The sequence below is a fragment of the Neopsephotus bourkii genome, unplaced genomic scaffold (assembly GCF_033783945.1).
Source record: "Neopsephotus bourkii isolate Nb327-2 ecotype Australia unplaced genomic scaffold, CSIRO-AGI_Nbou_v1 NB_626, whole genome shotgun sequence".
NCBI classification, from domain to species: domain Eukaryota; kingdom Metazoa; phylum Chordata; class Aves; order Psittaciformes; family Psittacidae; genus Neopsephotus; species Neopsephotus bourkii.
The window spans coordinates 1-26,804 of NW_026901125.1; the positions used below are offsets into that span (position 1 = coordinate 1).

General features: G+C 61.2%; 2 protein-coding genes across 3 annotated transcripts; both read right to left on the minus strand.

The window, feature by feature from the left end:
* Window positions 1-2,540: 2,540 nt before the first annotated feature.
* On the minus strand, window positions 2,541-8,862 carry LOC133211625 (serine--tRNA ligase, cytoplasmic). The gene is made up of 11 exons (XM_061352162.1): window positions 8,662-8,862; window positions 7,598-7,668; window positions 7,422-7,502; window positions 6,586-6,744; window positions 5,542-5,685; window positions 5,237-5,392; window positions 3,691-3,912; window positions 3,467-3,596; window positions 3,022-3,179; window positions 2,814-2,943; window positions 2,541-2,713 (listed from the first exon to the last, which is right to left on the minus strand). The coding sequence occupies exons 1-11, from the start codon at window positions 8,795-8,797 to the stop codon at window positions 2,553-2,555; spliced, it is 1,548 nt and encodes a 515-aa protein (XP_061208146.1). The 5' UTR covers window positions 8,798-8,862; the 3' UTR covers window positions 2,541-2,552.
* A 1,038-nt stretch (window positions 8,863-9,900) lies between these two features.
* On the minus strand, window positions 9,901-26,345 carry LOC133211626 (endosome/lysosome-associated apoptosis and autophagy regulator 1-like). Of its 2 annotated transcripts, none has more exons than XM_061352163.1 (22): window positions 26,183-26,345; window positions 22,738-22,858; window positions 22,460-22,652; window positions 20,963-21,110; window positions 20,363-20,443; window positions 20,048-20,153; window positions 18,826-18,975; window positions 18,626-18,714; window positions 18,369-18,546; window positions 16,946-17,074; window positions 16,782-16,872; window positions 16,602-16,707; window positions 16,376-16,513; window positions 16,044-16,298; window positions 14,685-14,858; window positions 13,384-13,540; window positions 12,664-12,760; window positions 12,487-12,588; window positions 12,250-12,376; window positions 10,321-10,499; window positions 10,066-10,231; window positions 9,901-9,991 (listed from the first exon to the last, which is right to left on the minus strand). In XM_061352163.1, exons 1-22 carry the CDS (start codon window positions 26,279-26,281, stop codon window positions 9,923-9,925), a joined length of 2,955 nt encoding a protein of 984 aa, XP_061208147.1. In that variant the 5' UTR covers window positions 26,282-26,345; the 3' UTR covers window positions 9,901-9,922. The 2 variants fall into 2 exon arrangements, with proteins under 2 accessions (XP_061208147.1, XP_061208148.1); XM_061352164.1 differs by having other exon boundaries at window positions 9,906-9,955.
* Window positions 26,346-26,804: the final 459 nt, after the last annotated feature.

Here is a 26,804-nt window from a genome sequence, read left to right on the forward strand (position 1 = left end):
TGGCCGGTTCTCCTCCACCGATGCCTGGTAGCTGGAGGGCTGGAATTGCGGTGCTGTGTTGGAGCTGCGGCGCCGGCGGACCCCTATGGGGTTGGGGTCCCCCATGGCCCCGGTGCCTGTGGTGTTCCCGGTATCCCTGGGAGTGCTCCCGGTATCCCTGGTGTCCATCCCATCCCTGGCGCCCATGGGGGTGTTGGTGCTCCCGCTCTCCCCATCACGCCCAATAGGGTCCTGGGGCACTTGGATCCCCGCAGTGCTCCCGGTGCCTCCGGCATCCTCCGCGCCTCCAGCGCTCCCGTGGCCTCCGCTGTTCCCAGTGCTCCCAGTGCCTCCAGCGCCCCCGCTGCCCGCAGCATCCCCGCTGCTCCCGACGCCCCGCTCCCCTCCTCCGGTTCCTCCGCAGCCGCCGCTCGCTGCGGGCCCGGCTCCGCCGCTGTCCCCGGTGCCGCCGGCGGCGCTGCCGCTGTCCCCGGTGCCGGCGCGGGGCCGCAGGAGCGGCGGGGGCGGTGCTGGCGCGCAGGTGCCGGTGCCGGTGGCGGAGCCGGAGCCGGGTCCCGGCGCTGGCAGCAGCAGCAGCAGCAGCGGGAGCAGCACCGGGAGCCGCGCGGCCCCCATGGCCGGGTCCTGCCGCCGGTGCCCGCCGAGCCCCGCGCGCGCCCGCCGGGGCGGGGCCCCGAGACTGCACCGGGACCGCGCCGCGCTTAAAGGAGCCGACGCCGACACCGCCCCCCCCCCGGGGCACCGGCGGGAGGGGGAGAAGGAAGGGGGGGGGGCGGGCACAGACGGAGATCACATGGAGAACACACATGAAGTACACACGGAGCACACACGGAGCTCACACAGAGCACACATGGAGCACACATAAATCACACACGGAGCACACACACAGAGCACACATGAAGCACACACAGAGCTCACAGAGCACACACATGAAGCACACATGGGGCACACATGGAGCACACACACAGGCCACACACATAGCACACATGAAGCACACACAGAGCTCACACAGAGCTCACACAGAGCACACACATGAAGCACACACGGAGCACACACGGAGCACACACAGAGCTCACATAGAGCACACTTAAAGCACACATGGAGCACACACGCAGCACACACATGGAGCTCACACAGGCCACACATGGAGCACACATGAGGCACACACGGAGCACACACAGAGAACACAGGGAGCTCACACAAAGCACACAGGGAGCACACAGGGAGCACACACGGAGCACATGTGTGTACAGCACACATGGACACCTTGCACATAGGCACAGGCAGGGCGCGCGCATCCCCGGGCTGTGACCATGCAATGCTGCACACGCAGAGCACGTGTGGGTAGCACGCATCCTGCACACGCAGAGCACACACGTGTGGAGCGTGCCCATGGGGGCACATGTGAAGCACACAGAGCACGGGTGGGCTGCACACATGGGGGGAGCACACAACCACACACATGGACTGCGCACTGGGGAGGCACACGCTAGGCACACACAAGGTGCACGCATGCACATACATGTAAACCCCCCACATACAGGAGGCACACGCTATGAACACACAAACATGGTGCACGCATGCACACACATGTGAACCCCACATATAGGAGGCACATGCTATACATACAGAGCACATGCCTGGCACACAGCACACACATGGACTGCGCACACGGAAGACACACGCTACGCACACACAAACAAGGTGCACGCATGCACTTTGCACACATGTGAACTGCACACACACGAGAGGCACACACTACGCACATACAACCACATGCACGCATATACTTTGCACACACACGGGAGGCACATGCTATGCACACACAAAGAACATGCATGCATGCACACGTGAACCATACACATGGGAGACACGCTATGCACACACAGCACACACCTGGCACACACCACACGCATGGACCACACACATGGGCACACACAGAGCACATGTGTGAACCATGCCCACGGTGGGCACACCCAGAGCACCCACAACACCCACACCCCTGCTGCAGACAGTGACGACCCATAACCAGCACCCCCCCAGTCCCCATTGCACCAGCACTGGGATGCACTGGGACGCACTGGGAGGCGCCGGGCACCCCGGGGTGCTGTGGCTGCCGAGCGCGTGGGTTGGGGCTGTGGAACGGGTCTGACGGGTGTTGGGGTTCAGGGACCCCCCCCCGGCACCCGGTGACGCAGCCGAGCCTCTCCCAGCACCGGCGCCTGCCAGGGCCCAACCCGGAGGGGGGGGCATATGGGGGGTGCCAGAACCCGCTCCCCCATAGAGGGGTGTAATGGGGACCCCCCCCCCAAATCCCTTCTCTTGCCCCCAATGCAGCAGCTCAGCAATTCCCAGCTTTATTGCACGGATGGAGAAGCCAGTGCTGGCCCCAGGGATGGGGGGGGCACACATAGGAAAGGGGGGGGGGGTCCCCAACCCCGCGCGGCAGGGGGGGACCACACAAACGGAGCCCCAGCAGCATCAGTCCCAGGCTGAAGGTGAAGGGATTCAGGTGAAGGTGCCATGGGGTTGGAGGGGGGGGGACACCCCCATCAGACGCTGTTGACCCCCATGTTCTGCATCTGCTCCTCCAACACGGGGTCCGTCCCCCCCCCGGAGCGCTTCTTGCCCCCCTCCTGCTGCTTCTTCTGCTTCTTGGATTGCTCCTGCTCAATGGGCGCCGGCCTCACGAAGGGGATCAGCTCCCGCAGGTCTGGGGGGGCACAGAGATAAAGGGGGGGAAGGCATTGGGGGAGCAGGATGGGAGGGATAGGGGGGGGCAGGCAGGATGCTGTGGGATGGATTAGGGGTACCTGGGGGCATGAAGTCGCGGAGCTTGTCCGGGATGCGGATGCCCTCGTGGGTCTGGTGGTTCTCCAGGATGGCGCAGATGGTGCGGGTGGTGGCACACATGGTGGCGTTGAGCATGTGCACGAACTCCACCTACGGCAGGGCCATGGTGACACCGGGATGGGGGGGGATGGAGGAAGAGGAGCAGGAACCCCCCAAACTCGGGCTCACCTTGTCCATCATCTTCTTGGTCTGCCCGTAGCGGATGCGCAGGCGCCGCGCTTGGTAATCGGTGCAGTTGGAGCAGGACACGAGCTCCCGGAAGGCTCCGGATCCTGGGAACCAGGCTTCCAGGTCCAGCTTCTTGCTGGCAGCGTGGTTCAGGGAGCCTGGGAGGAGACAGGGATGGGGCAGAATGGGGGGGGTTTCTGCTCCTCATCCCCCCATACCCCAGCACCAAGCCTTGGGGATGGAGGGTACCAGTGTGTCCCCGATGGGATCAGCTTCCACTCTGCACATCCCTTGGGAAGGGGCAGCAATGCCTGGAGCCAGAGCAAACCTCTCCCCACTGGGGCCGCCCCATTGCCCTTGAGCCCAAGCAGAGCGGAGGTGGGAAGCAGGACACGGCTTGGGAGGTGATGCTGGTGTCCCATGGTGAGGAATCCCCATCCCATACCCGAAACGATGTTGACGACGTGGTAAGGGATGCCCAGGGACTGGTAGAACTCCTCCGCCGTGGCCATCATCTCCTCAAACAGCTCCCAGGACTTGTTATCACGGGGGGAGGCGTAGACGAACTGCTCGATCTAAGCAGGGAGAACCAAAAAGGAAGGGGATGGCCCCATTTTGGCACTGGGAGCATCCCCATTCCCCATTCCCCATACTGGGAACGCCGCTCACCTTCTCGAACTGGTGCACACGGAAGATGCCGCGGGTGTCGCGGCCGTGGGAGCCCACCTCCTGTCGGAAGCACGTCGAGAGCCCCGCGTACTTGAGGGGCAGGTCCTCGGGGCGCAGCCACTCGTCGCGGTGCAGCGCGGCAATGGGCTGCTCCGACGTGGCGATCAGGTACTTCTCGTCGATGGAGCTGTCCTCGGCCCTCTCGCTGCCTTTGCCGATCACCTGCATGGGGGATAACGTGGATCCCGTCCTCAAGCTCCTTGGGATGCCTTGTGGGGGGATGCAGGGATGCTGCGGGGTGGGGATGCAGGGATGCTGCGGGGTGGGGATGGGGACCGGCAGAGCCCTTGGCATCACGATGTGATGGGGGGATCCTAAGGATAGGGGGTCCAGAGGAAGATGGAGCCGTAAATATGGGGTGAGACCATGAAGGTGACACCATAAATATGGGGTGACACCATAAATATGAAGGGGATACCAGACAGGGGATTCCAGGGAAGATGGATCCTGGAGATATGGGGTGCAGAGAAAGAGGGACCCCGGAAATGGGATAAGGGTCCAGGGAAAGAGGGACCCCGAGTGGAGATGCTCCCCCAAATATGGGATCCAGGGAACACAGGCCCCGGAGATACAGGGTGCATAGAAAGAGGGGCCCCAGAAACAGGGATTCCAAAGGAAGATGGGCCCTGGGTATAGAGGGTCCAGGGAAAGAGGGACCCCAGGTGGAGATGCTCCCCCAAATATGGGATCCAGGGAAGATGGGCCCTGGAGATGTGGGGTGCAGAGGAAGAGGGACCCCGGAAATAGAGATTCCAAAGGAAGATGGACCCCAGCGATACAGTATCCAAAGAAAGATGGTCCCTGGATATAGAGGGTCCAGGGAAAGAGAGACCCCAAGTGGAGATGCTCCCCCAGAATACAGGGTCCAGGGAACACGGACCCTGGAGATATGGGGTGCAGAGAAACAGGGACCCCGGAAATAGGGATTCCAAAGGAAGATGGACCCTGGGTATAGAGGGTCCAGGGAAAGAGGGACCCCAGGTGGAGATGCTCCCCCAGAATACAGGATCCAGGGAAGATGGATGCTGGAGATATGGGGTGCAGAGGAACAGGGACCCCAGAAATAGGGATTCCAAAGGAAGATGGACCCTGGGTATAGAGGGTCCAGGGAAAGAGGGACCCCAGGTGGAGATGCTCCCCCAAATATGGGATCCAGGGAAGATGGGCCCTGGAGATACGGGGTGCAGAGGAAGAGGGACCCCAGAAATACGGATACCAAAGGAAGATGGGTGCTGTGTATAGAGGTCCAGGGAAAGAGGGACCCCAAGTGGAGATGCTCCCCCAGAATAGGGGATCCAGGGAACATGGACCCTGGAGACTGGGGTTCCACGGTAAGGACGGACCCTGGGGATCAGGGATGCACAGGGAGCACAAGGGAAGGGCGCTGCTGCAGCGCTGGCTGGCAGGCAGTCAGATTCCAGCCGTCTGGAAGCAGCTTGGCTCCATGGGGAAGCCCTGGAGCGGCGTCGGGCGCCGGAGGCCTCACCTTGTAGAGCTCCTCGTCGAACTGGCTGAGCTGGGCCACCTCCTGCATCACCTCCTTGCGCATGAAGAAGGGGGTGTAGACCGGCGTGTACCCCTTGGCCCGCAGGCTCTGCAGCGCGTACTGGATGAGCGCCTGCTCCAGGAACACCAGGGGACCCTGGGGACCGAGGGAACGGAGCCACCTCAATAGGGATAAAGGGATAACGGTGCAGGGATGCTGCTGTGGATGCAGAGGCTCAAAGCAATGGGCACCGCCGTTGTCTCCATCACTTCCATCCCATCCAGGGGGGGGGTTTGGGATCCCACCTTAAGGAAGTAGCCCCGGCTGCCGGCCACAACAGCGCCCTTCTCGCCCTCGTAGCCATCCACCATCACCACCAGATCCACATGGGAATACTTCTTCCTGCAGCTGCAGTCGCCCCACACCCGCTCCACTTTGTTGTCCATATCCTAAATGGAGATGGGAAAGAACAGGATGGGGGCAGCCCCCATCACTTTGATGCCCACTGTGGGATCCCATAGTGCAATCCCAGCTCCCTCCTTAGGCAGCCCCTTGGCACCCGGCCTGGCCCAGTTGTGTGCCCCAGCACAGCATTCCCTAGGGATGGATGAATGAAGGCAGCACAGGGAGATCCCAGCCCCCCCGTTTCCCATGGATTCCCCCAACAATGGCCGTGTCCAGCGCTGCCTGAGCTGCTCTTTGTCTGCTCCCCGCGGGATAACGCTGCCTTCTCATGCAGATCCCATTCACCCGCCCCACAGACAGGGCCGGCTTGCCAGCGCTTGTCTGGCTCTCATGAACCAGCACAGCCGGATCCTTGTTCCTGCTCCTGCTCCTGTCCCTGCTCCTGCTCCTTGTCCCTGCTCCTGCTCTGGTCTCTGTCCCTGTTCCTGCTCCAGTTCCAGTCCCTGTCCCTATCCCTGCTCCGGTCCCAGTCCCAGTCCCAATCCCAGTCCCTGTCCCTGCTCCAGTCCCAGTCCCAGTTCCTGTCCCTGTTCCTGCTCCAGTTCCAGTCCCAGTCCCTGTCCCTATCCCTGCTCCAGTCCCAGTCCTTGTCCCAGCTCCTATCCCTGCTCCGGTCCCAGTCCCAGTCCCAGTCCCAGTCCCAGTCCCTGCTCCAGTCCCAATCCCTGTTCCTGCTCCAGTCCCTGCCCCTGCTCCAGTTCCATTCCCAGTCCCTGTCCCTATCCCTGCTCCAGTCCCAGTCCCAGTCCCTGCCCCTGCTCCGGTCCCAGTCCCAGTCCCTGTCCCAGTCCCAGTCCCAGTCCCAGTCCCTGTCCCTGCCCTGCTCCGGTCCCAGTCCCAGTCCCAGTCCCAGTCCCAGCCCCAGCCCCAGCCCCAGCCCTCACCTCATCGTTGCTGATGGGCACCGAGGGGTGCAGGAGGTTCCCGATCTCCCGGAGGCTCTCGAACCTCTCGGCCTCCAGCCTCAGGCGCTCGGCGTCGCACTTGAGGATGGCGTCGTCGATGAGGAGCCGGATCTGCTTGATCTGGGAGACCTGCAGGGCCTGGGGGGCACAGGGGGGGGGGAATGGGGCTGCAGCCACATCCATGCACATCCCTGCGCATCCCTGCTCATCCCTGCGCATCCCTGCTCATCCCTGCTCATCCCTGCTCATCCCTGCGCATCCCTGCTCATCCCTGCTCATCCCTGCTCATCCCTGCTCATCCCTGCGCATCCCTGCTCATCCCTGCTCATCCCTGCTCATCCCTGCGCATCCCAGCTCATCCCTGCTCATCCCTGCTCATCCCTGCCCATCCCTGCTCATCCCTGCTCATCCCTGCGCATCCCTGCGCATCCCTGCACATCCCTGCTCATCCCTGCTCATCCCTGCCCATCCCTGCTCATCCCTGCTCATCCCTGCCCATCCCTGCTCATCCCTGCTCATCCCTGCTCATCCCAGCTCCAAACCCCATGTGCAGCCAATGGGACCCAGGGGGACAAGGAACGGACCCAAGCAGGGCTCTGAACATGGGGTGCGGCGCTCCCATGGCAGCCCCACACTGGGAAGGGAGGGAGGGAGGGAAGCACAGCGGGGCAGGGGACGCACTGGAGCAGCACAGGGCTCTAAGGACAGGCACGGAACCGGTCCCTACTGGGATGTGATGGGGATGCTGCTGCCAGGGGGCTCAACGCATCCCCCGGTGCCATGGGGCAGGGAACAGGGGGGGGTCTCACACTCACCCCCAGCACCTCGGCCGTGAGCTCCTCCAGGTTCTGCGCTCCCTCGGGCACGGACTCGTCCGTCCCCACCGGCTCCTTCCTCTGCAGGGGAAGCGCAGGGTGTGAGGATGCAGCTCCAAGGGGCCGAGCATCGCTGCGGGGATGCCCGCGGGCAGGGGCAGCCCCTCCGGCCTCACCTTCATCTTGTCCCCGATGGTTTTGCTGCACAGGTTCTTGAGCTTGTTGAGGTTATCGGCGCGGAACCGGCCTGCAAACCAAGAGGGGAAGGAGCCACCGGAGTGGGAATGGGGCTGGGATCCCCCTCCGGCTCCAGGGATGCGGGAAGGACACGGCAGGGGTTGATGCTGTGGGGTGCAGTGGGTGTCACACAAGGGTCTCATTTGAAAGCACTGCTCTGAAGGCCACAACCTGGCTGGGGCCACTGCGCACAGCCAGAGCCATGGGGTCTGGGTGCACACTTGGGGTCTGGGTGCATCCATGGGGTCTGGGTGCACCCATTCGGTATGGGTGCATCCATGGGGTCTGGGTACGCCCATTGGGTCTGGGTGCATCTATGGGTCTGGGTGCATCCATGGGGTCCGGGTGCATGTATGGGGTCTGGGTACACCCATTGGGTCTGGGTGCATCCATGGGGTCTGGGTGCATCTATGGGGTTTGGTTACACCCATTGGGTCTGGGTGCACCCATGGGGTCTGGGTACATCTATGGGGTCTGGGTGCATCCATGGGGTCTGGGTACATCTATGGGGTTTGGGTACACCCATTGGGTCTGGGTACATCTATGGGGTCTGGGTGCATCCACGGGGTCTGGGTGCATCCATTGGGTCTGGGTACACCCATAGGGTCTGGGTACACCCATTGGGTCTGGCTGCATCCATGGGGTCTGGGTGCATCCATGGGGTCTGGCTGCATCCATGGGGTCTGGGTGCATCCATGGGGTCCGGGTGCTCAAGGAGGGGACCAGGAGCCGCAGTCGCTCCCCCTAAGACCCCCCCAACCCCGGTGATGCGGTGACCCCCCCCGCCCTCTGCAGCATCACCGGGCACGATCCCGCACCGGGATTGCATCAGCCCGGTAGGACCGGATCCCTGTAGGACCGGATCCCGGTGGGACCGGATCCCGGTGGGAATGGATCCCGCAGCGGCTCCACGTGCAATGGGGATGCGGGGATGCGGGATCCCCCATGGGAACCTCACCCCCCCCCCCCCAACCCCCGGGGCCGCCCCTCCCCCATCACGCACAGCTGCGCCAGGCGCCGTCCGCGCGCAGGAGCGCGTCCACGAGCGCGGGGTCCTTGAAGCGGCGCCGCTGCGAGTCCCGCACCAGGGCCGGGTCCCCGCCCTTGTCCGCGCGGAACAGGTCCAGGTCCAGCACCATGATGGCGGCTCCCGCACCCCGCGCAACCCCCGCGCTGCGCCTGCGCCCCCCGCGCAACGTGCGCGCTGACGCAGGAGGCGGGGCTGAGGTGGGCGGAGGGAGAGAGAGTGGGCGGGGCTTGGCGCGCCCCCTGGCGGAGCGGCGGAGCACGGCGCGGGAGCACCCGCGGGGCGCCTGGGGGATAAGAGCGGCATCCCATAGAGCCCCATAGCACCCCATGGAGCTCCATAGCACCCTATACAGCCCCATAGCATCCCATAGAGCCCCATAGCATCCCATAGAGCCCCATAGCACCCCATGGAGCTCCATAGCACCCTATAGAGCCCCATAGCATCCCATAGAGCCCCATAGCATCCCATAGAGCCCCATAGCATTACATAGAGCCCCATAGCACCCCATGGAGCTCCATAGCACCCTATAGAGCCCCATAGCAAAGCATGGATCCTTATGTCACCCTACATCACCTACAGTGATAGCAGTGATTGCACTCAATGGAGCCCCATGGAACCGCATGGCACGCCATAGCACCACCATAACAAACTATGGCACCCCATGGCACCCGTCAGCACCCCATGCCATTACCACAGCACCCCATAGCACCACCATAGCACTCCATGGCACCCCTCAGCACCCCATAGCACCACCATAGCACCACCATAGTACGTCATGGCACCACCATAGCACCCCATGGCACGCCATGGCATCACCATAGCACCACAATAGCACCACCATAGCATCACCATAGCACCCCATAGCACCACCACAGCACCCCATAGCACCACCATAGCACCCCCATAGCACCCCATAGCACCCCGTAGCATCACCACAGCATCACCATAGCACCACCATAGCACCCCATGGCCCCCATCATTCCCCTCCACCAGCACCCTGGTGCTGCCTGCACCGGATCCCAGTCCCATCCCCGTCCCCCTCCATGTCCCGGTGCCCACAGAGCACCCGGAGCCATCCTACAAAGCCCACGCCTGTGTTTATTTGGCACCGTTTGGTGCTTGCCGAGGGGGGGACGCACGGACGGGAGCAGGTCCCTAAGGCCACGGTTTGGGGGGGGGGGGGGGGGGGGGGGGGGGGCAGAGGGGGACACTGGGATGGGGACCCCCGTGCCCATCACAGCTCCATGGCGCTGCCACCGGACGATGTCTTCAGCGGCACCGAGTCGAAGCCGTCCGGCAGCCTCTGCGGGGATGGGCATCAGCAGCACCGCGGTGAGCGCGGCACCGGGTGAGGCTGTACCACGCTGGGGGGGGGACCTTAGAGGTGAAGGACTTGATTTTGCCAAAAAGGGACTTTTTGGTGGCAAAAAGCAGATCGTCCTCCGCGTCCTCCCCCTCCATGATGGCGCACGTGTCCGGCGCCGGCAGCTCGCTCTCCTTGGCCGCCGCGTTCATCACCAGCCTCGAGTACTTGTACTCCAACCTATGGGTGCACCGGGGGCCGGCACCCGGTTCATGGTGATCCCCATTCCCCCCCCCCCAACCCTGCCCCATCCCATGGGCACCGCTCACTTTTGGTTCTTCTTCCAGAAGTAGGCGGCGAGGGCGGCCAAGAGCGCGGCGGCGCCGGTGCCCGCGGAGATCCCCACCTTGAGCCAGAAATCGGCGCTCCGGCACGGCCGCACCGTTGGTGGGGGCAGGCTCCGACCGCCCCGGCACAGCCGCGGCTCCCGCCACACGTACGTGGTTCTCTGCAGGGGGAGCAATGGAGGGGTTGGGGGTGATGCCATTGGGAATGGCAGTGGGGTGGCTCTGGTGGGTGTGGGCACAGCATGGTTGTGGTCACGCCATGGTCATGGTTACATCATGGTTATGGTCATGGTTACATCATGGTTGTGGGCACACAGTGGTTGTGCTTACACCATGCTTGTGGTCGCACGATGGTCGTGGTCACACCATGGTTATGGTTACACTATGGTCATGGTTACACCATCGTCATGGTCACGCCATGGTCGTGGTCACGCCATGCTCGTGGTTACACCATAGTCATGGTTACACTATGGTTGTGGTTACACCATGGTTGTGGGCACACAGTGGTTGTGCTTACACCATGCTTGTGGTCGCACGATAGTCATGGTCACACCATGGTCACGGTCACACCATGGTTGTGGTCATACGATGGTGGTGGTCACACCATGGTTGTGGCTATATCATGGTCGTGGTTACACCACAGTCATGGTTACACTATGGTTGGGGTAACACCATAGTTGTGGTAACACCATGGTCATGGTCACATCATGGTCATGGTTATACCATGGTTGTGGTCACACCATGGTCATGATTACACTATGGTCGTGGTTACACCATGGTCACAGTCACACCATGGTCATGGTTATACTACAGTCGTGGTTACACCATGGTTCTGGTTACACCATGGTCGTGGTCACACCACGGTTGTGGTTACACCATAGGCGTGATCACACCACGGTTGCAGCTGCACCATGGTTCTGGTTACACCATGGTCATGGTCATACCATCGTTGTGGTCACACCATCATCATGGTTGCACCACGGTCATGGTCACACCACAGTCATGGTTGCACCATGGTCATGGCTACACCATCATCATGGTTACACCATGGTTGCGGTCACACTGTGTTCATGGTCACACCATAGTCATGGTCACACTATGGCTGCAGTCACACCACGATCATGGTCACGCCATGGTCATGGTCACACCATGGTTGCTGTCACGCCATCATCATGGTCACACCACAGTCATGGTTGCCCCATGGTCATGGTCACACCATCATCATGGTTACACCATGGTTGTGGTCACACTGTGTTCATGGTCACACCATAGTCATGGTCACACTATGGCTGCAGTCACACCACGATCACGGTCACGCCATGGGCATGGTCACACCATGGTTGCTGTCACGCCATCATCAAGGTCACACCACAGTCATGGTTGCCCCATGGTCATGGTCACACCATCATCATGGTTACACCATGGTTGTGGTCACACTGTGTTCCTGGTCACACCATGGTCATGGTTACACCATGGTCGCAGTCACACCATGGTCATGGTCACACCATGGTCGCGGTCACACCATGGTTGCTGTCACGCCATCATCATGGTCACACCACAGTCATGGTTACACCATGGTCATGGTCACACCATCATCATGGTTACACCATGGTTGTGGTCACACTGTGTTCATGGTCACACCATGGTCATGGTCACACTATGGCTGCAGTCACACCATGGTCATGGTCACCATGGTCATGGTCACACCATCATCATGGTTACACCATGGTTGCGGTCACACTGTGTTCATGGTCACACCATGGTCATGGTCACACCATGGCTGCAGTCACACCATGGTCATGGTCACACCATGGCTGCAGTCACACCATGGTCATGGTCACACCATGGTCATGGTCACACCATCATCATGGTCACACCACAGTCATGGTCACACCCTGGTCGCGGTCATACCTGGACGCCACCAAGGCAAGCGCTGACAATGGGGCGATAGTGGCTGGAGGAGCAGCGGGGGCACCCTTCGCCCGTCACCCACAGGAAGTGGAAGGTGCAGCCGTCACAGGTGCCCTCGGGGCATTTACTGCAGGGGGGACACACATAAAACCATGGGGGGGTCACTTGGGGAGGCACCAACACAGGGATGGGGGGCACGGCACAGGCAGCACCGCATGGGGGCCCCCAAGCACCCACCTGGGCACGCTGAGGGTGCCGGGGCTGGGGAGCAATGGGTCACAGCGCAGGCGGATGGCGGTGGCGCGGCCGGAGCTGCACGGCTGTGTCACATCATTGGACCTGCATGGATGGACATGGGGGTCAATGGGGGGCACTGAGGGGATGCAGTGGGGGGCGCAGGGGGGGGGCACGCACCGGTAGAAGAAGATGATGTCGGGCAGGTCGGGGTGTCCCAGTGGGAAGAGCTCCGGAGGGGAGGTGATGCCGTCCAGGGTGGAGCTGGTGGTGACCCCTGTGGGACAGGGGGGCAGGGATATGGGGGTCTCATAGGGCTGGGGGGGGACCCCATGGCACTGAGGGGTGCCTGGGGATGGGAATGGGGGCTCCCTGGGGATGGGGTCCCTGGGGATGGAGATTGGGGTCCCTGGGGATGGGGTCGATGGGGATGGTGTCAATGGGGATGGGGGTCCCTGGGAATGGGGTCGATGGGGATGGTGTTGATGGGAATGGGGGTCCCTGGGAATGGGGTCGATGGGGATGGTGTTGATGGGAATGGGGGTCCCTGGGAATGGGGGCCCTGGGGATGGGGTCGATGGGGATGGGTCCCTGGGGATGGGGATCTCTGGGGATGGGGGTCCCTGAGAATGAGGATGGGGTCCCTGGGGATGGAGATTGGGGTCCCTGGGGATGGGGGGTCCCTGGGGATGGGGTCAATGGGGATGGGTCCCTGGGGATGGGGTTGATGGGGATGGGGGTCCCTGGGGATGGGGGTCCCTGGGGATGGGGTCCCTGGGGATGGGGTCAATGGGGATGGGGATGGGTCCCTGGGGATGAGGTTGATGGGGATGGGGGGTGCCTGGGGATGGGGATGGGTCCCTGGGGATGGGGTCAATGGGGATGGGTCCCGGGGCTCACCCAGGATGCGGTCCCCGAGGCTGATTGGCTGTGAGGAGATGGGGCCCTGGTGGCGGGGGCGGTCGGGGGGCACGAGCGTGGCCTGGCACACGTAACCCGTGACCACGCGCAGCCGCGCCTCCGTCACATTGTCACTGCAGGCGGCCGCCTTCCGGCCCTGCGGGCAGCACACACAGGGGCATGGCCGTGGGGGCGTGAACATACATGTGTGTGCGTGAACATACATGTGTGTGAACATACGTGTGCTTGTGTGTGAACATACGTGTGTGTGAACATGTGTGTGCATGCATGAGGATATGTGTGTGTGAACATACATGTGCTTGTGCATGAACATACATGTGTGTGCGTGTGAACATGTGTGTGCATGCATGAGCATACGTGTGTGAACATACGTGTGTGTGTGTGAACATATGTGTGTGAACATACATGTGTGCATGAACATACATGTGTGTGAACATACGTGTGTGTATGAACATACATGTGTGTGAACATACGTGTGTGAGAGAGAACATACATGTGTATGTATGAATGTGCATGTGAACATGTGTGTGTGTACATGTGTGCATGTGTGTGCTTGTGTGCTTGTATGACCCTGCATGTAGCTGCATGTGTGTGTGCTTGTATGACTCAGTATTTGCATCAGTGACTATGAGCATGTGTGCATGTATGAGTGCATGTGTGTACACACACAGGTTAACACACGTGTTCATGCACACATGTATGTTCACCCACATACGTATGCTCTCACATATACACACGTTCTCTCACACACAATGTATGTTCTCTCACATACACGTTCTCTCTCACACACGTATGTTCACACACACATGTTCATGCACACACATGTATGTTCACGCACACACAATGTATGCTCATGCACACACATGTATGTTCTCTCACACACATATATGTTCACGCACACACACATATGTTCTCACACACGTATGTTCACGCACACACGTATGTTCTCACACACATGTATGTTCTCTCACACATATATATGTTCACACACACATGTATGCTCACGCACACACACATGTTCTCACACACATGTATGTTCTCACGCACATGTATGCTCTCTCTCACACGCGTATGCTCATGCACACACGTGTATGTTCTCACACACGTATGTTCTCTCTCACACACGTATGTTCACGCACACACACATATGTTCTCTCCCCCACGTGCTCCCTTTCTCACACACACGTGATCTCTCTCCCCCCCACGTGATCTCTCTCTCCCCCACGTGATCTCTCTCTCCCCCACGTGATCTCTCTCTCCCGCACACGTGCTCCCCGCACCTGCGGCCCGCAGAGGCTGACCCGGAAGTGGTGCCGGTAGCGCCGCCCGCGGGGGGTGAAGGCCGGGCCGGTGCTGAGCGCGGCGGGCGCCGCCATGCTGGGGAACTCGAACCGGAGGAGCCGGCCCCGCAGCGGCAGCGCCGCCGAGCAGTTGTTGAAGCAGAGAGAGCGCAGCTGCGCAGAGCGTCAGCGGGGGGGGGGTACCGGGAACAGCGCCCCCTGCAGGGCGCCGCCCGGGGACACCCCAGGGGATGGGCGGGGAGGGGGGAACCCACCCATGGACACCATCACCCCATTGACATCACCCCATTGACATCACCCCATTGACATCACCCCATGGACCCAAACCCCATGGACATCATCACCCCATGGACATCACCCCATGGACATCACCACCCCATGGATATCATCACCCCATGGACATCATCACCCCATGGACATCACCCATGGACATCACCACCCCATGGATATCATCACCCCATGGACATCATCACCCCATGGACATCATCCCATGGACATCATCACCCATGGACACCATCACCCATGGACACCATCACCCATGGACATCATAACCCCATGGACATCATCACCCCATTGACATCATCACCCCATTGACATCACCCCATGGACCCAAACCCCATGGACATCATCACCCCATGGACATCACCCATGGACATAATCACCCCATGGACATCATCACCCATGGACATCATCACCCATGGACACCATCTCCCCATGGACATCATCACCCATGGACATCATCACCCATGGACATCATCACCCCATGGACATCACCCCATGGACCCAAATCCTATGGACCCAAACCCCATGTACATCATCCCATGGACATCATCACCCACGGACATCATCACCCTATGGACACCATCACCCTATGGACACCATCACCCCATGGACATCAGCCATGGACCCAAGCCTCATGGACATCATCACCCCATTGACATCATCACCCATGGACATCATCACCCATGGACATCACCCATGGACATCATCATCCCATGGACATCACCACCCTTGGACATCATCACCCCACTGACATCACCCCATAGACCCAAATCCCATGGACCTAAACCCCATGGACATCACCCCATACACATCACCCCATGGACCCAAACCCCATGGACCCAAACCCCATGGGCATCACCCATGGACATCATCACCCATGGACATCATCACCCCATTGACATCAGCCCATGGACCCAAACCCCATGGACCCAAATCCTATGGACATCACCCCATGGACCCAAACCCCATGGACCCCAACCCCATTGACATCTCCCCATGGACCCCATCGCATTAACCCAGTCCCCATGCCCCCCCCAGGCACACAGAGCCGGGTACCTGGTTGCTGTACGTGCCGGGCCCGCAGGGGTGGCAGGCGGGGAGCCCATCGGCGGGGTGACCCCGCAGGTAGGTGCCGGGCGGGCAGGGCCGGCAGGCGCCCGCTCCATGGTCCATGACGTGCCCGGGGGGGCACGGGGCGCAGGAGCCCTCGGCCTCGGGGGCGCAGCGCCGGCAGAAGGAGGCCACCCCACCGAGGACATTGGTGACGTTGATGGAGTAGAGCTTGGCCACGTCGCTGGTGTAGCGCCGGCCCTGGCAGGGACAGCACCCGTCACCCATAGCACCCAATGGGGATGGGGATGGTGGGGGGGGGACACCCCATTCCTCACCTCTTCATGGTATGGGGTGCGCTGGAAAGCCCATGTGAAGCTCATGCTCGCGTTCTTCTCCACCACGTAGGTGTAGGACTGCTTCCCCCGTGGGCCTGTCCACGTCTCCACCGGGGTGTTGGTGTGGGAGTTGATGCCCTTGTGTGTGGATGGAGCAATGGTGGGGACCCCCCTCTATACACCCCAATGTGTGTGCCCCCCCCAACACACAGGTCCCATCTCTCACCACCATGAAGTAGAGCTCGCAGTTGACGGTGCAGATGGTCTCAAAGACGAAGGTGATCCTGGCCACCTCCTTGCTCTCTGTGTCCTCCAGCACCGGGCTCGGGGGGCTGTGGACAGCAGCGTTGGGACCCATGGGGCTGCATCCCCCCCATCCCTCTCTGGGTGCTGGTGCCCCCCTCACCTGAAGCCCGGCACCACCAACGTGAGGATCATGAAGTCGTTGTCGGAGGCTCCGGCCGCTGTGTAGATGTAATCCCCGGCCACCTCCCAGCCTGCAGGGACACGGAGGGGGCTCAATGGGGTCCCCAATGCAGGGCACAGCACCCAGGGGTGCTCGGGTCCTACCTGCTATCCCCTTGTACTCGAAGTTGATGCCGCTGAGCACCGTGGTCTCCATGTTGGGGGGCAGCACGTTCCACCACTTGTACTCCAGCCCCAGCACCGGCTCCGTGCCCGCGGGGCAGCTCAGGCAGCCTGGGGATGGGGGGGACAGCACGGAGCTGTGGTGGTACCCAACAGACACCACCACCCCCTGATACCCATTGGGGACAATGATGGTGATGTCTTGATGGGAACCACCAACCGAACCCAAGAGCTCTGGGCACCCCTTGGGGATGAGGTGATGAGAGTGATGTTCTTAATGGAGCCATGGGGACAGGAGGGGACATCCCAGCACTGGGGTGGCACCCACCAACCCACTGGCAAGTCTGGCACACAGGTCATCCCTTGGGGACAATGACAGCGATGCCCATTCTGGAGCCCAACATGACAGCGATGCCCTTTCTGAAGGGACAACCCAGCAATGGGATGGAGCCCACCAACCCCCTGACACCCACAGGCACCCACGTCACCCCTTGGGGACAATGACAGTGATGCCCTTGCTGGAGCCATAGGAAGGGACAATCCAGCAGTGGGATGGAGCCCACCAACCTCTTGACACCCTCAGGTCACCCCTTGGGGACAATGACAGAGATGCCCTTTCTGGAGCCATAGGGACAGGAGGGGACAACCCAGCAGTGGGATGGAGCCCACCAACCCCCCGACACCCTCAAGTCACCCCTTGGGGACAATGACAGCGATGCCCTTGCTGGAGCCATAGGAAGGGACAATCCAACAACAGGATGGAGCCCACCAACCTCTTGACACCCCCTGACACCCTCAGGTCATCCCTTGGGGACAATGACAGCAGTGCCCTTGCTGGAGCCATAGGAAGGGGCAATCCAGCAGTGGGATGGAGCCCACCAACCCCCCAACACCCACAGGTACCCCTTGGGGACAATGACAGCAGTGCCCTTTCTGGAGCCATAGGAAGGGACAACCCAGCAATGGGATGGAACCCACCAACCTCTTGACACCCACAGGCACCCCTTGGGGACAATGACAGTGATGCCCTTGCTGGAGCCATAGGGACAGGAGGGGACAATCCAGCAGTGGGATGGAGCCCACCAACCCCTGACACCCTCAGGTCATCCCTTGGGGACAATGACAGCGATGCCCTTGCTGGAGCCATAGGGGGGAACAACCCAGCAATAGGATGGAGCCCACCAACCTCTTGACACCCCCTGACACCCTCAGGTTACCCCTTGGGGACAATGACAGCGATGCCCTTGCTGGAGCCATAGGAAGGGACAATCCAGCAATGGGATGGAGCCCACCACCCCCCCGACACCCTCAGGTCACCCCTTGTGGGCCAACAGAGCTGACACTGGGACCCCAAGGACCCAGCACGGGGGCAGAACCCGGGGTGCCCCATTGGCGGCAGCGGTACCGGAGCCGTTGGAGTAGGATCCCATGGGACAGGGCTGGCAGGCGGAGCCGTTGGTGGCAGCGAAGCCGGGGTTGCAGGGGGGGCATCGGGTCCGGCCCCCCGATGGGGGCAGCTTGGCCGCCTGCGGGAGCTCCTCGCTGCACACCTTGGGCTCGGCCCATTTGAACATCAACTGCGTCTGCAGAGCGGGGGGCCGGGGGCTGAGCGGGGCCGGGGGGGGGCACACGGAGCGGTTCCCCCCCTCTTTCCTTCCGTACCTCCCCGTGCTCATCGCACGCACTGTGAGTGTAGAAGTAATCCTTGTCCGTGCAGGGCGGCCGCGGCTTGCAGGAGGCTGAGCCGGGCTCTGTGGGGATGCTCCCATCACCCGCGTGTCCGTGGTACCCCCACCGCGGTCCCCTCCGTCACCGCGGGGTGGGGATGGGGTTTAGGGGATGGGGGCCGTGTCCCCGCTCACCCGCGTAGGTGCCGGGCTCGCAGGGCTGGCAGGAGGTGGCCCCTTTGGCCGAGGAGGAGTCGGCCGGGCAGGGCTGGCAGGAGGAGGAGCCGGCGGTGGACGCGAAGGTGCCCGGTTTGCAGGGGAAGCACTCGGAGGTGAAGGCAACCCCTGGCATGGGATGGGGATCAGTGCAGGGGGTGATGGGGGCGATGGGGACACCCCCGCTGCATCCATCCATCCATCCCTCTATCCATCCATCATCCATCCATCATTTATCCATCCATCCCTCTCTCCCTCCCTCCCTCCCTCCCTCCATCATCCATTCATCCATCCATCCATCATCCATCATCCATGCATGCATCCATCCATCATCCATCCATCCATCATTTATCCCTCCCTCCCTCCCTCCATCCCTCCCTCCATCATCCATCCAGACATCATCCATCCAGACATCATCCATCCAGACATCATCCATCCAGACATCATTTATCCAGACATCCCTCCCTCCCTCCCTCCATCATCCATCCATCCATCCATCCATCCATCCTCCATCCATCCATCCATCCATCATCCATCCATCCATCCCTCCCTCCCTCCACCATCCATCCATCCTCCATCCATCCCTCCCTCCCTCCACCATCCATCCATCATCCATCCATCCATCATCCATCATCCATCCATCATCCATCCATCCATCCCTCCCTCCCTCCACCATCCATCCATCCTCCATCCATCCATCCATCATCCATCCTCCATCCATCCATCCATCATCCATCCATCATCCATCCATCCATCATCCATCCATCCATCCATTCATCCATCCATCATCCATCCATCCATCATCCATCCATCCTCCATCCATCCATCCATCCATCCATCATCCATCCATCATCCATCCATCCATCCCTCCCTCCCTCCACCATCCATCCATCCTCCATCCATCCATCCATCATCCATCCATCATCCATCCATCCATCATCCATCCATCCATCCATTCATCCATCCATCATCCATCCATCCATCATCCATCCATCCTCCATCCATCCCTCCCTCCCTCCACCATCCATCCATCCATCATCCATCCATCCTCCATCCATCCCTCCCTCCCTCCACCATCCATCCATCCTCCATCCATCCATCCATCATCCATCCATCATCCATCCATCCATCCATCATCCATCCATCATCCATCCATCCATCCATCATCCATCCATCATCCATCCTTGCAGCCTGCACCTACCGGTGATGCCGATGTTCCTCACCAGCACCGGCTTGGGCACCTTGGACCACACGGAGAAGGCCGTGGTGCGCCAGAAGAGGACGTTGTTCCCGCGGCTCAGCTCCACCTGCATGGAGAGGGGTGATGGGGGGGGGGGGTGTCAGCACCCATGGGTGGGGGGGTTGAGGGTTTAACCCCGCTCTGCCAGCACCCACCCTCATGGGGCATCTTCTTCACAGGGGATGGACAAAGGACCTGAGAGGGGGTGCAATGAGGGACCCCCCCCCCGTCACCTCTCACCCTCCCCGTGTCACTCCCCCCATGCTCATCACTCACGCTATGGAATTCCCAACCCTTCTCCGTTGTCCGCATCCACCGCGACTCCTCCACCGTGGCCTGGCACTGGTCGTTCTGCACCTACAGGAGTGGTGCAGGGATCCCCATGTGCCCAGGGACACCCCATTGACCCCAGGGACACCCCCATTGCCTCCAGGGACACCCCCATTGTCCCAGGGACACCCCCATTGCCCCCAGGGACACCCCCATTGTCCCAGGGACACCCCCAATGCCCCCAGGGACACCCCCATTGCCCCCAGGGACACCCCCATTGTCCCAGGGACACCCCCATTGCCCCCAGGGACACCCCCATTGCCCCCAGGGACACCCCCATTGTCCCCAGGGACACCCCCATTGCCCCCAGGGACACCCCCATTGCCCCCAGGGACACCCCCATTGCCCCCAGGGACACCCCCATTGTCCCAGGGACACCCCCATTGCCCCAGGGACACCACCGTTGCACCCAGAGACACCCCCAATGCCCCCAAGGACACCCCCATTGCCTCCAGGGACACCCCCATTGCCCCAAGGGACACCCCCATTGTTTCCATTGCCCCCAGGGACACCCCCATTGCCCCCCCCTTTGCCCCCATCACCTACAAAGAACTCGAAGACGATGCTGCTGTCGGGGTACAGGTACTCGAAGGACACGGTCCCCGACTGCTTGAGGTTGACGGCGTACATGAGCGTGGCCGTGCACTCATCCGTGTTGGAGGCCACGTAGTCCCCCAGCGGCACCCACGTGGAGCTGGGGTTGGGGGACACATCCCCATCACCAGCATGGACCCCGTGCTGGTGGGGATGGTGCCAATGGGGCAGGGGGGTGGCGTTGGGCATGGGGGATGTGTCCCTGGGGGACATTAACACTGTGATGGGCAATGGGGAGGAGGAAGAGGAGGAGGAGGAGGAGGAGGAGGAAGGATCCCGCACTGGAGCTGCTGGATGGATAATGGAAGCGCTGCTGGAAGTAGGTTACATTTGCAAGTTGCATAAACACCGCAGCAGCACCGGAGCCACCGGTACCGGGAGGGTTGGATGGTGCCGGCACCAGTGCGGTGCCGGTTCATGGCACAAAGGTATGGGGATGCTCCCTCCGAGGAGGGTTGGGTGCTGTGGGTGCCCCATGGTGGAAGGTAAAGGTTGTGGGGACACCCATGGGTGCTCCCTCTGTGAGGGTGTGGGTGTCCCATAGGGCTGGGGGTCCCACCACCCATAGGGTCCCTGCCAGCATCATCCCCCAGGGGACAGTGATGGAGGGAGGGTGGGGGAGCAGGAAATGGGGTGCTGTCCATGCATAGAGGGGGCACAGCACCCATCCTGCTCGCTGCTGCACCGTCACCATTGTGCCAGGGCAGATGAGCCCCCAGCAGCACCCCATAGGGGGGAAACTCCTCCTCTGGAGGAGCTGGACCAGAGGATCTCCAGAGTCCTTTCCAGCCCTACTGATGCTGTGACCCCCTTCCAGCCCTGTTGATGCTGTGACCATTCCCAGCCCTAATGATGCTGTGTCCCCCCTCCAGCCCTGCTGCTGCTGTGAGCATTCCCAGCCCCATTGATGCTGTGACCCCCTTCCAGCCCCATTGATGCTGTGACCCCCTTCCATCCCTGTTAATGCTGTGACCCCCTTCCATCCCTACTGATGCTGTGACCCCCTTCCAGCCCCATTGATGCTGTAACCCCCTCCAACCCTGTTGATGCTGTGACCCCCCTCCAGCCCTACTGATGCCATGACCATTCCCAGCCCTACTGATGCTCTGACCATTCCCAGCCCTGTTGATGCTGTGTCCCCCCTTCAGCCCCACTGCTGCTGTGAGCATTCCCAGCCCCACTGGTGCTGTGACCCCCTTCCAGCCCCATTGATGCCATGACCACTCCCAGCCCTACTGATGCTGTCCCCCCACTCCAGCCCTCCTGATGCTGTTACCCCCTTCCAGCCCTACTGATGCTGTGTCCTCCTTCCAGCCCTGCTGCTGCTGTGACCATTCCCAGCCCCACTGATGCTGTGATCCCCTTCCAGCCCCATTGATGCTGTGCCCCCCCTCCAGCCCCACTGATGCCGTGCCCATCCCCATCCCCACCTCTGCCACCGGCACTCACCCCGTGCAGTTCTCCACCGCATCCCCAAAGCCATCATCACTGTCCAGGCTGGTGGCGACGCTGGCGAAGCCGTGGGGCACCTCATCCCACTCATCAAAGCGGACCCCGGTACCCAAGGAGTAGGTGCCCTCGGCGCAGGGCCGGCACCGCTGCGCCTTCATGTCCAGGAACTCACCCGCCCTGCATGAGAACGCTGCATGGGGGGCACAGGGGTCACCCCAATGCGGATTCACCCCCCCCTCCCCAAACACTGCTCCTCCCGCCCATCCCGGCCTTACAGCACTCGGTGCCCCTGACGGGGTCTGGCAGCCCGGTGCAGAGCCCCGGTGTGTGCGGCACCGCCACCCGCCACCGCGAGCCCGCGCTGTCACACGCCGTGTACTCGTAGTGGTACTCGGACTGCGGGAGAGGAGACACACGGGGAGCTGCGGCCCCGGGGCACTGCGGGGTGCACGGGAACACACCCCCTCCCTCCAAGGAGAGCCCGTTGGTGGGAGCACCCTGCACTGGGAGCAGCCTCCGTTGGGAGCAGCCTTTACTGGGAGCACCCTGCATTGGGAGCATCCTTCATTGGGAGCATACTTTACTGGGAGCATCCTTTACTGGGAGCATCCTTCATTGGGATGACCCTTAATTGGAAGCACCCTGCATTGGGAGCACCCTCTATTGGGAGCATCCTTCATTGGGAGCACCCTGCATTGGGAGCATCTTTCACTGGAAGCACCCTGCATTGGGAGCACCCTGCATTGGGAGCACCCTCCATTGGGAGCACCCTCCATTGGGAGCACCCTCCATTGGGAGCATCTTTTATTGGGAGAACCCTCTATTGGGAGCATCTTTCATTGGGAGCACCCTGCATTGGGAGCATCCTTAATTGGGAGCACCCTGCATTGGGAGCACCCTCCATTGGGAGCACCCTGCATTGGGAGCATCCTTAATTGGAAGCACCCTGCATTGGGAGCACCCTCCATTGGGAGCATCCTTCATTGAGACCACCCTCCATAGGAAGGACCCTTTGGTGGGAGCACCATCCATTGGGAGCACTGCCACTGGGAGTACCCCCCATTGGGAGCACCCTTCATCAGGAGCACCCTGCATTGGGAGCATCCTTAATTGGGAGCACCCTGCATTGGGAGCACCCTCCATTGGGAGCATCTTTTATTGGGAGAACCCTCTATTGGGAGCATCTTTCATTGGAAGCACCCTGCATTGGGAGCACCCTCTATTGGGAGCATCCTTCATTGGGAGCACCCTGCATTGGGAGCACCCTCCATTGGGAGCATCCTGCATTGGGAGCATCCTGCATTGGGAGCACCCTGCATTGGGAGCATCCTTCATTGGGAGCATCCTTCATTGGGAGCACCCTCTATTGGGAGCATCCTTCATTGGGAGCATCCTTCATTGGGAGCACCCTCTATTGGGAGCATCCTTCACTGGGAGCACTCTGCATTGGGAGCACCCTCCATTGGGAGCATCCTTCATTGAGACCACCCTCCATAGGAAGGACCCTTTGGTGGGCGCACCATCCATTGGGAGCATCACCACTGGGAGTACCCCCCATTGGGAGCACCCTTCATCAGGAGCATCCTCCATCAGGAGCACCATCCATCAGGAACACCCTCCATTGGGAATACCCTCCACCTGAGCACCCTCCATTGGGTGCATTCTTTGGTGGGCGCACCCTCCATCAGAAGTGCCCTCCATCGGGAACACCCTTCATTGCAAGGACCCTTGGGTGGCAGCACCACTGCGGTGCCGCCGGCAGGATCAGAGCCGGGGCACTGTGACCTTCTGGGCTGGGACTGGCTCCAGGCCAAGGAGCCGAATCCAACCGGAGCCATTGATCCCAGTGAAGGCCAATGCCGCTGGCTCTGGCGCTGTGGCAGCATCAAGGGGGCCCCCAGCCTGGGCTGGGGACACAGAGCTTGGTGCCACCAGCACCGGGACCCCCATGGGTGCAGGAGCAGCGCTGGCTCCGGATGGATTCCAATGGGAAGAAGGAGCTCGTTCCCCTCTTCCCAAACTCCCCCCTGGTACAAAAGCAGCGAATTTCCCTTAAATCCCAACCTTTTGACCCAATTCACCCCCAGGGGGGTGCGGGTTGGGGCTGTCCCCAGAGAGGGATGGGGACAAGGGACACAATTCCCCCCCATGGGGGTGTTTCCCTGGGCCGGGAGCCAGCCCCATCCCATTGTTCCCAGCTCCGGGCTCTGGAACAAACACAGGTGGAAAACCGGATCACAGACCCAGATGAAAGCAGCCGCGGGGCATATGGGGGGGGGGACCCCATGGGGTGAGCAGAGCCCCCCCCCTTTCCCCTCACAGGGCAATCTGTCCCCATTGGGCCAGCATGGAACCAGCCCATGGGACATGGGTGACACCCACTTCCTCCCCATTGGGGTTTGGGGGCACTACGATGTCTCCCCAGTGTCAGAATCCAACTGGGATGTGGGGACAGCATGGACCTGGTGGCCATAGGGACCCCCCTGGATCACTCCCAGCATCACAGACACCCCCCCCTTATCCATCCCATCGCTATAGGGGACCCTTTGCAGCATCCCCCTTCTCTTTACAAGCAGCACAGCCCGGTCCATACATCCCCTATGGGTGACAGCCCCTCCATGGGATCCCCTTCTAGGCGAGGGTGGAGCCACCCCCACTATAAGGACCCCACACACACACTATAGGAACCCACACAGACACTATAGGGGACCCCTCCATGCTATAGGGATGCTGTCACACTATAGGGAACCCCCAATGCTGTAACGACCTCCCCTGCTATAAGGACCGCACACACTACACAGAACTCCACACTATAGGGACTCCCCCACGCCACAGGAGCAGCCCCCCCGTAATATAGGGACACCCACAAACATTATAGAGACACCCCCCCCCGGTATAGGGGACCCCATACCTGTTATAGATACACACACACAGCCTATAGGGACCCTACACCCATTATAGAGAGAGATACACACACTATAGGGGACCCCACACCCGTTATAGATACACACACACCCCCTATAGGGACCCCATACCCCATATATGGGACCCCACACACCATACAGGGGACCCCACATCCATTATAGATACACACACACCCCCTATAGGGACCCCACACACCCTATCGGGGACCCCAAACCCATTATAGAGACCCCACACACCCTATATGGACCTCCCGCACCCTATAGGGGACCACACACCCATGATAGAGATCCCCCGCACCCTATAGGGACCCCCTCGCATCCTATAGGGGACCCCACACCCATTATAGAGACCCCACACACCCGTTATAGAGACCCCACACACCCTATAGGGGACCCCACAGCCATTAGACACCCCCCCGCACCCTATAGGGGACCCCACAGCCGTTATAGAGACCCCCCGCACCCTATAGGGGACCCTACACCCGTTATAGAGACCCCACACACCCTATAGGGGACCCTACACCCGTTATAGAGACCCCACACACCCTATAGGGGACCCTACACCCGTTATAGAGACCCCACACACCCTATAGGGGACCCCACAGCCGTTAAGAGACCCCCCCGCACCTATAGGGGACCCCACAGCCGTTATAGAGACCCCACCCTATAGGGGACCCCACACCCGTTATAGAGACCCCCCCCGCACCCTATAGGGGACCCCACACCCGTTATAGAGACCCCCACACCCCCTATACGGACCCCCCGCACCCTGTAGCCCCCCCCGCGGTACCGGTACCTCCTTGCAGACGTGGAGCCGCTCCCCGGCGGTCCCGGTCCCGGTCCCGGCTGCGGCCGCCAGGCTCAGCGCCAGCAGCGCCCAGCGGGCCCCGGCCATGGCGCAGGATTCGGCCCCGAACGGGCCCCGAGCACCGGGCACGGGCCCCGCCCCTCCCGCTCAACGGCCCGGCCCCGTGCGCGCACCTGCGGGCACCTGCGCCCGCCCCCGCCCCGGGGCGGAGCGGAGGGAACGGGAACAACGGGAACGGGAACGGGAACGGCAGCGGCGCCGTTACCGTGGGAGCGCTGGAGCGGGAGCGGAGCCGAGCAGCGTTATCCCGGCAGCGTTATCCCAACATCGTTATCCCAGCATCGTTATCCCAGCATCGTTATCCCGGCATCGTTATCCCGACATCATTATCCCAGCATCGTTATCCCAGCATCGTTATCCCGGCATCGTTATCCCGGCATCGTTATCCGAGCATCGTTATCCCGGCATCGTTATCCCAGCATCGTTATCCCAGCATTATTATCCCGGCATCATTATCCCAGCATCATTATCCCGGCATCGTTATCCCGGCATCGTTCTCCCGGCATCGTTATCCCAACATCGTTATCCTGGCATCATTATCCCAGCATCG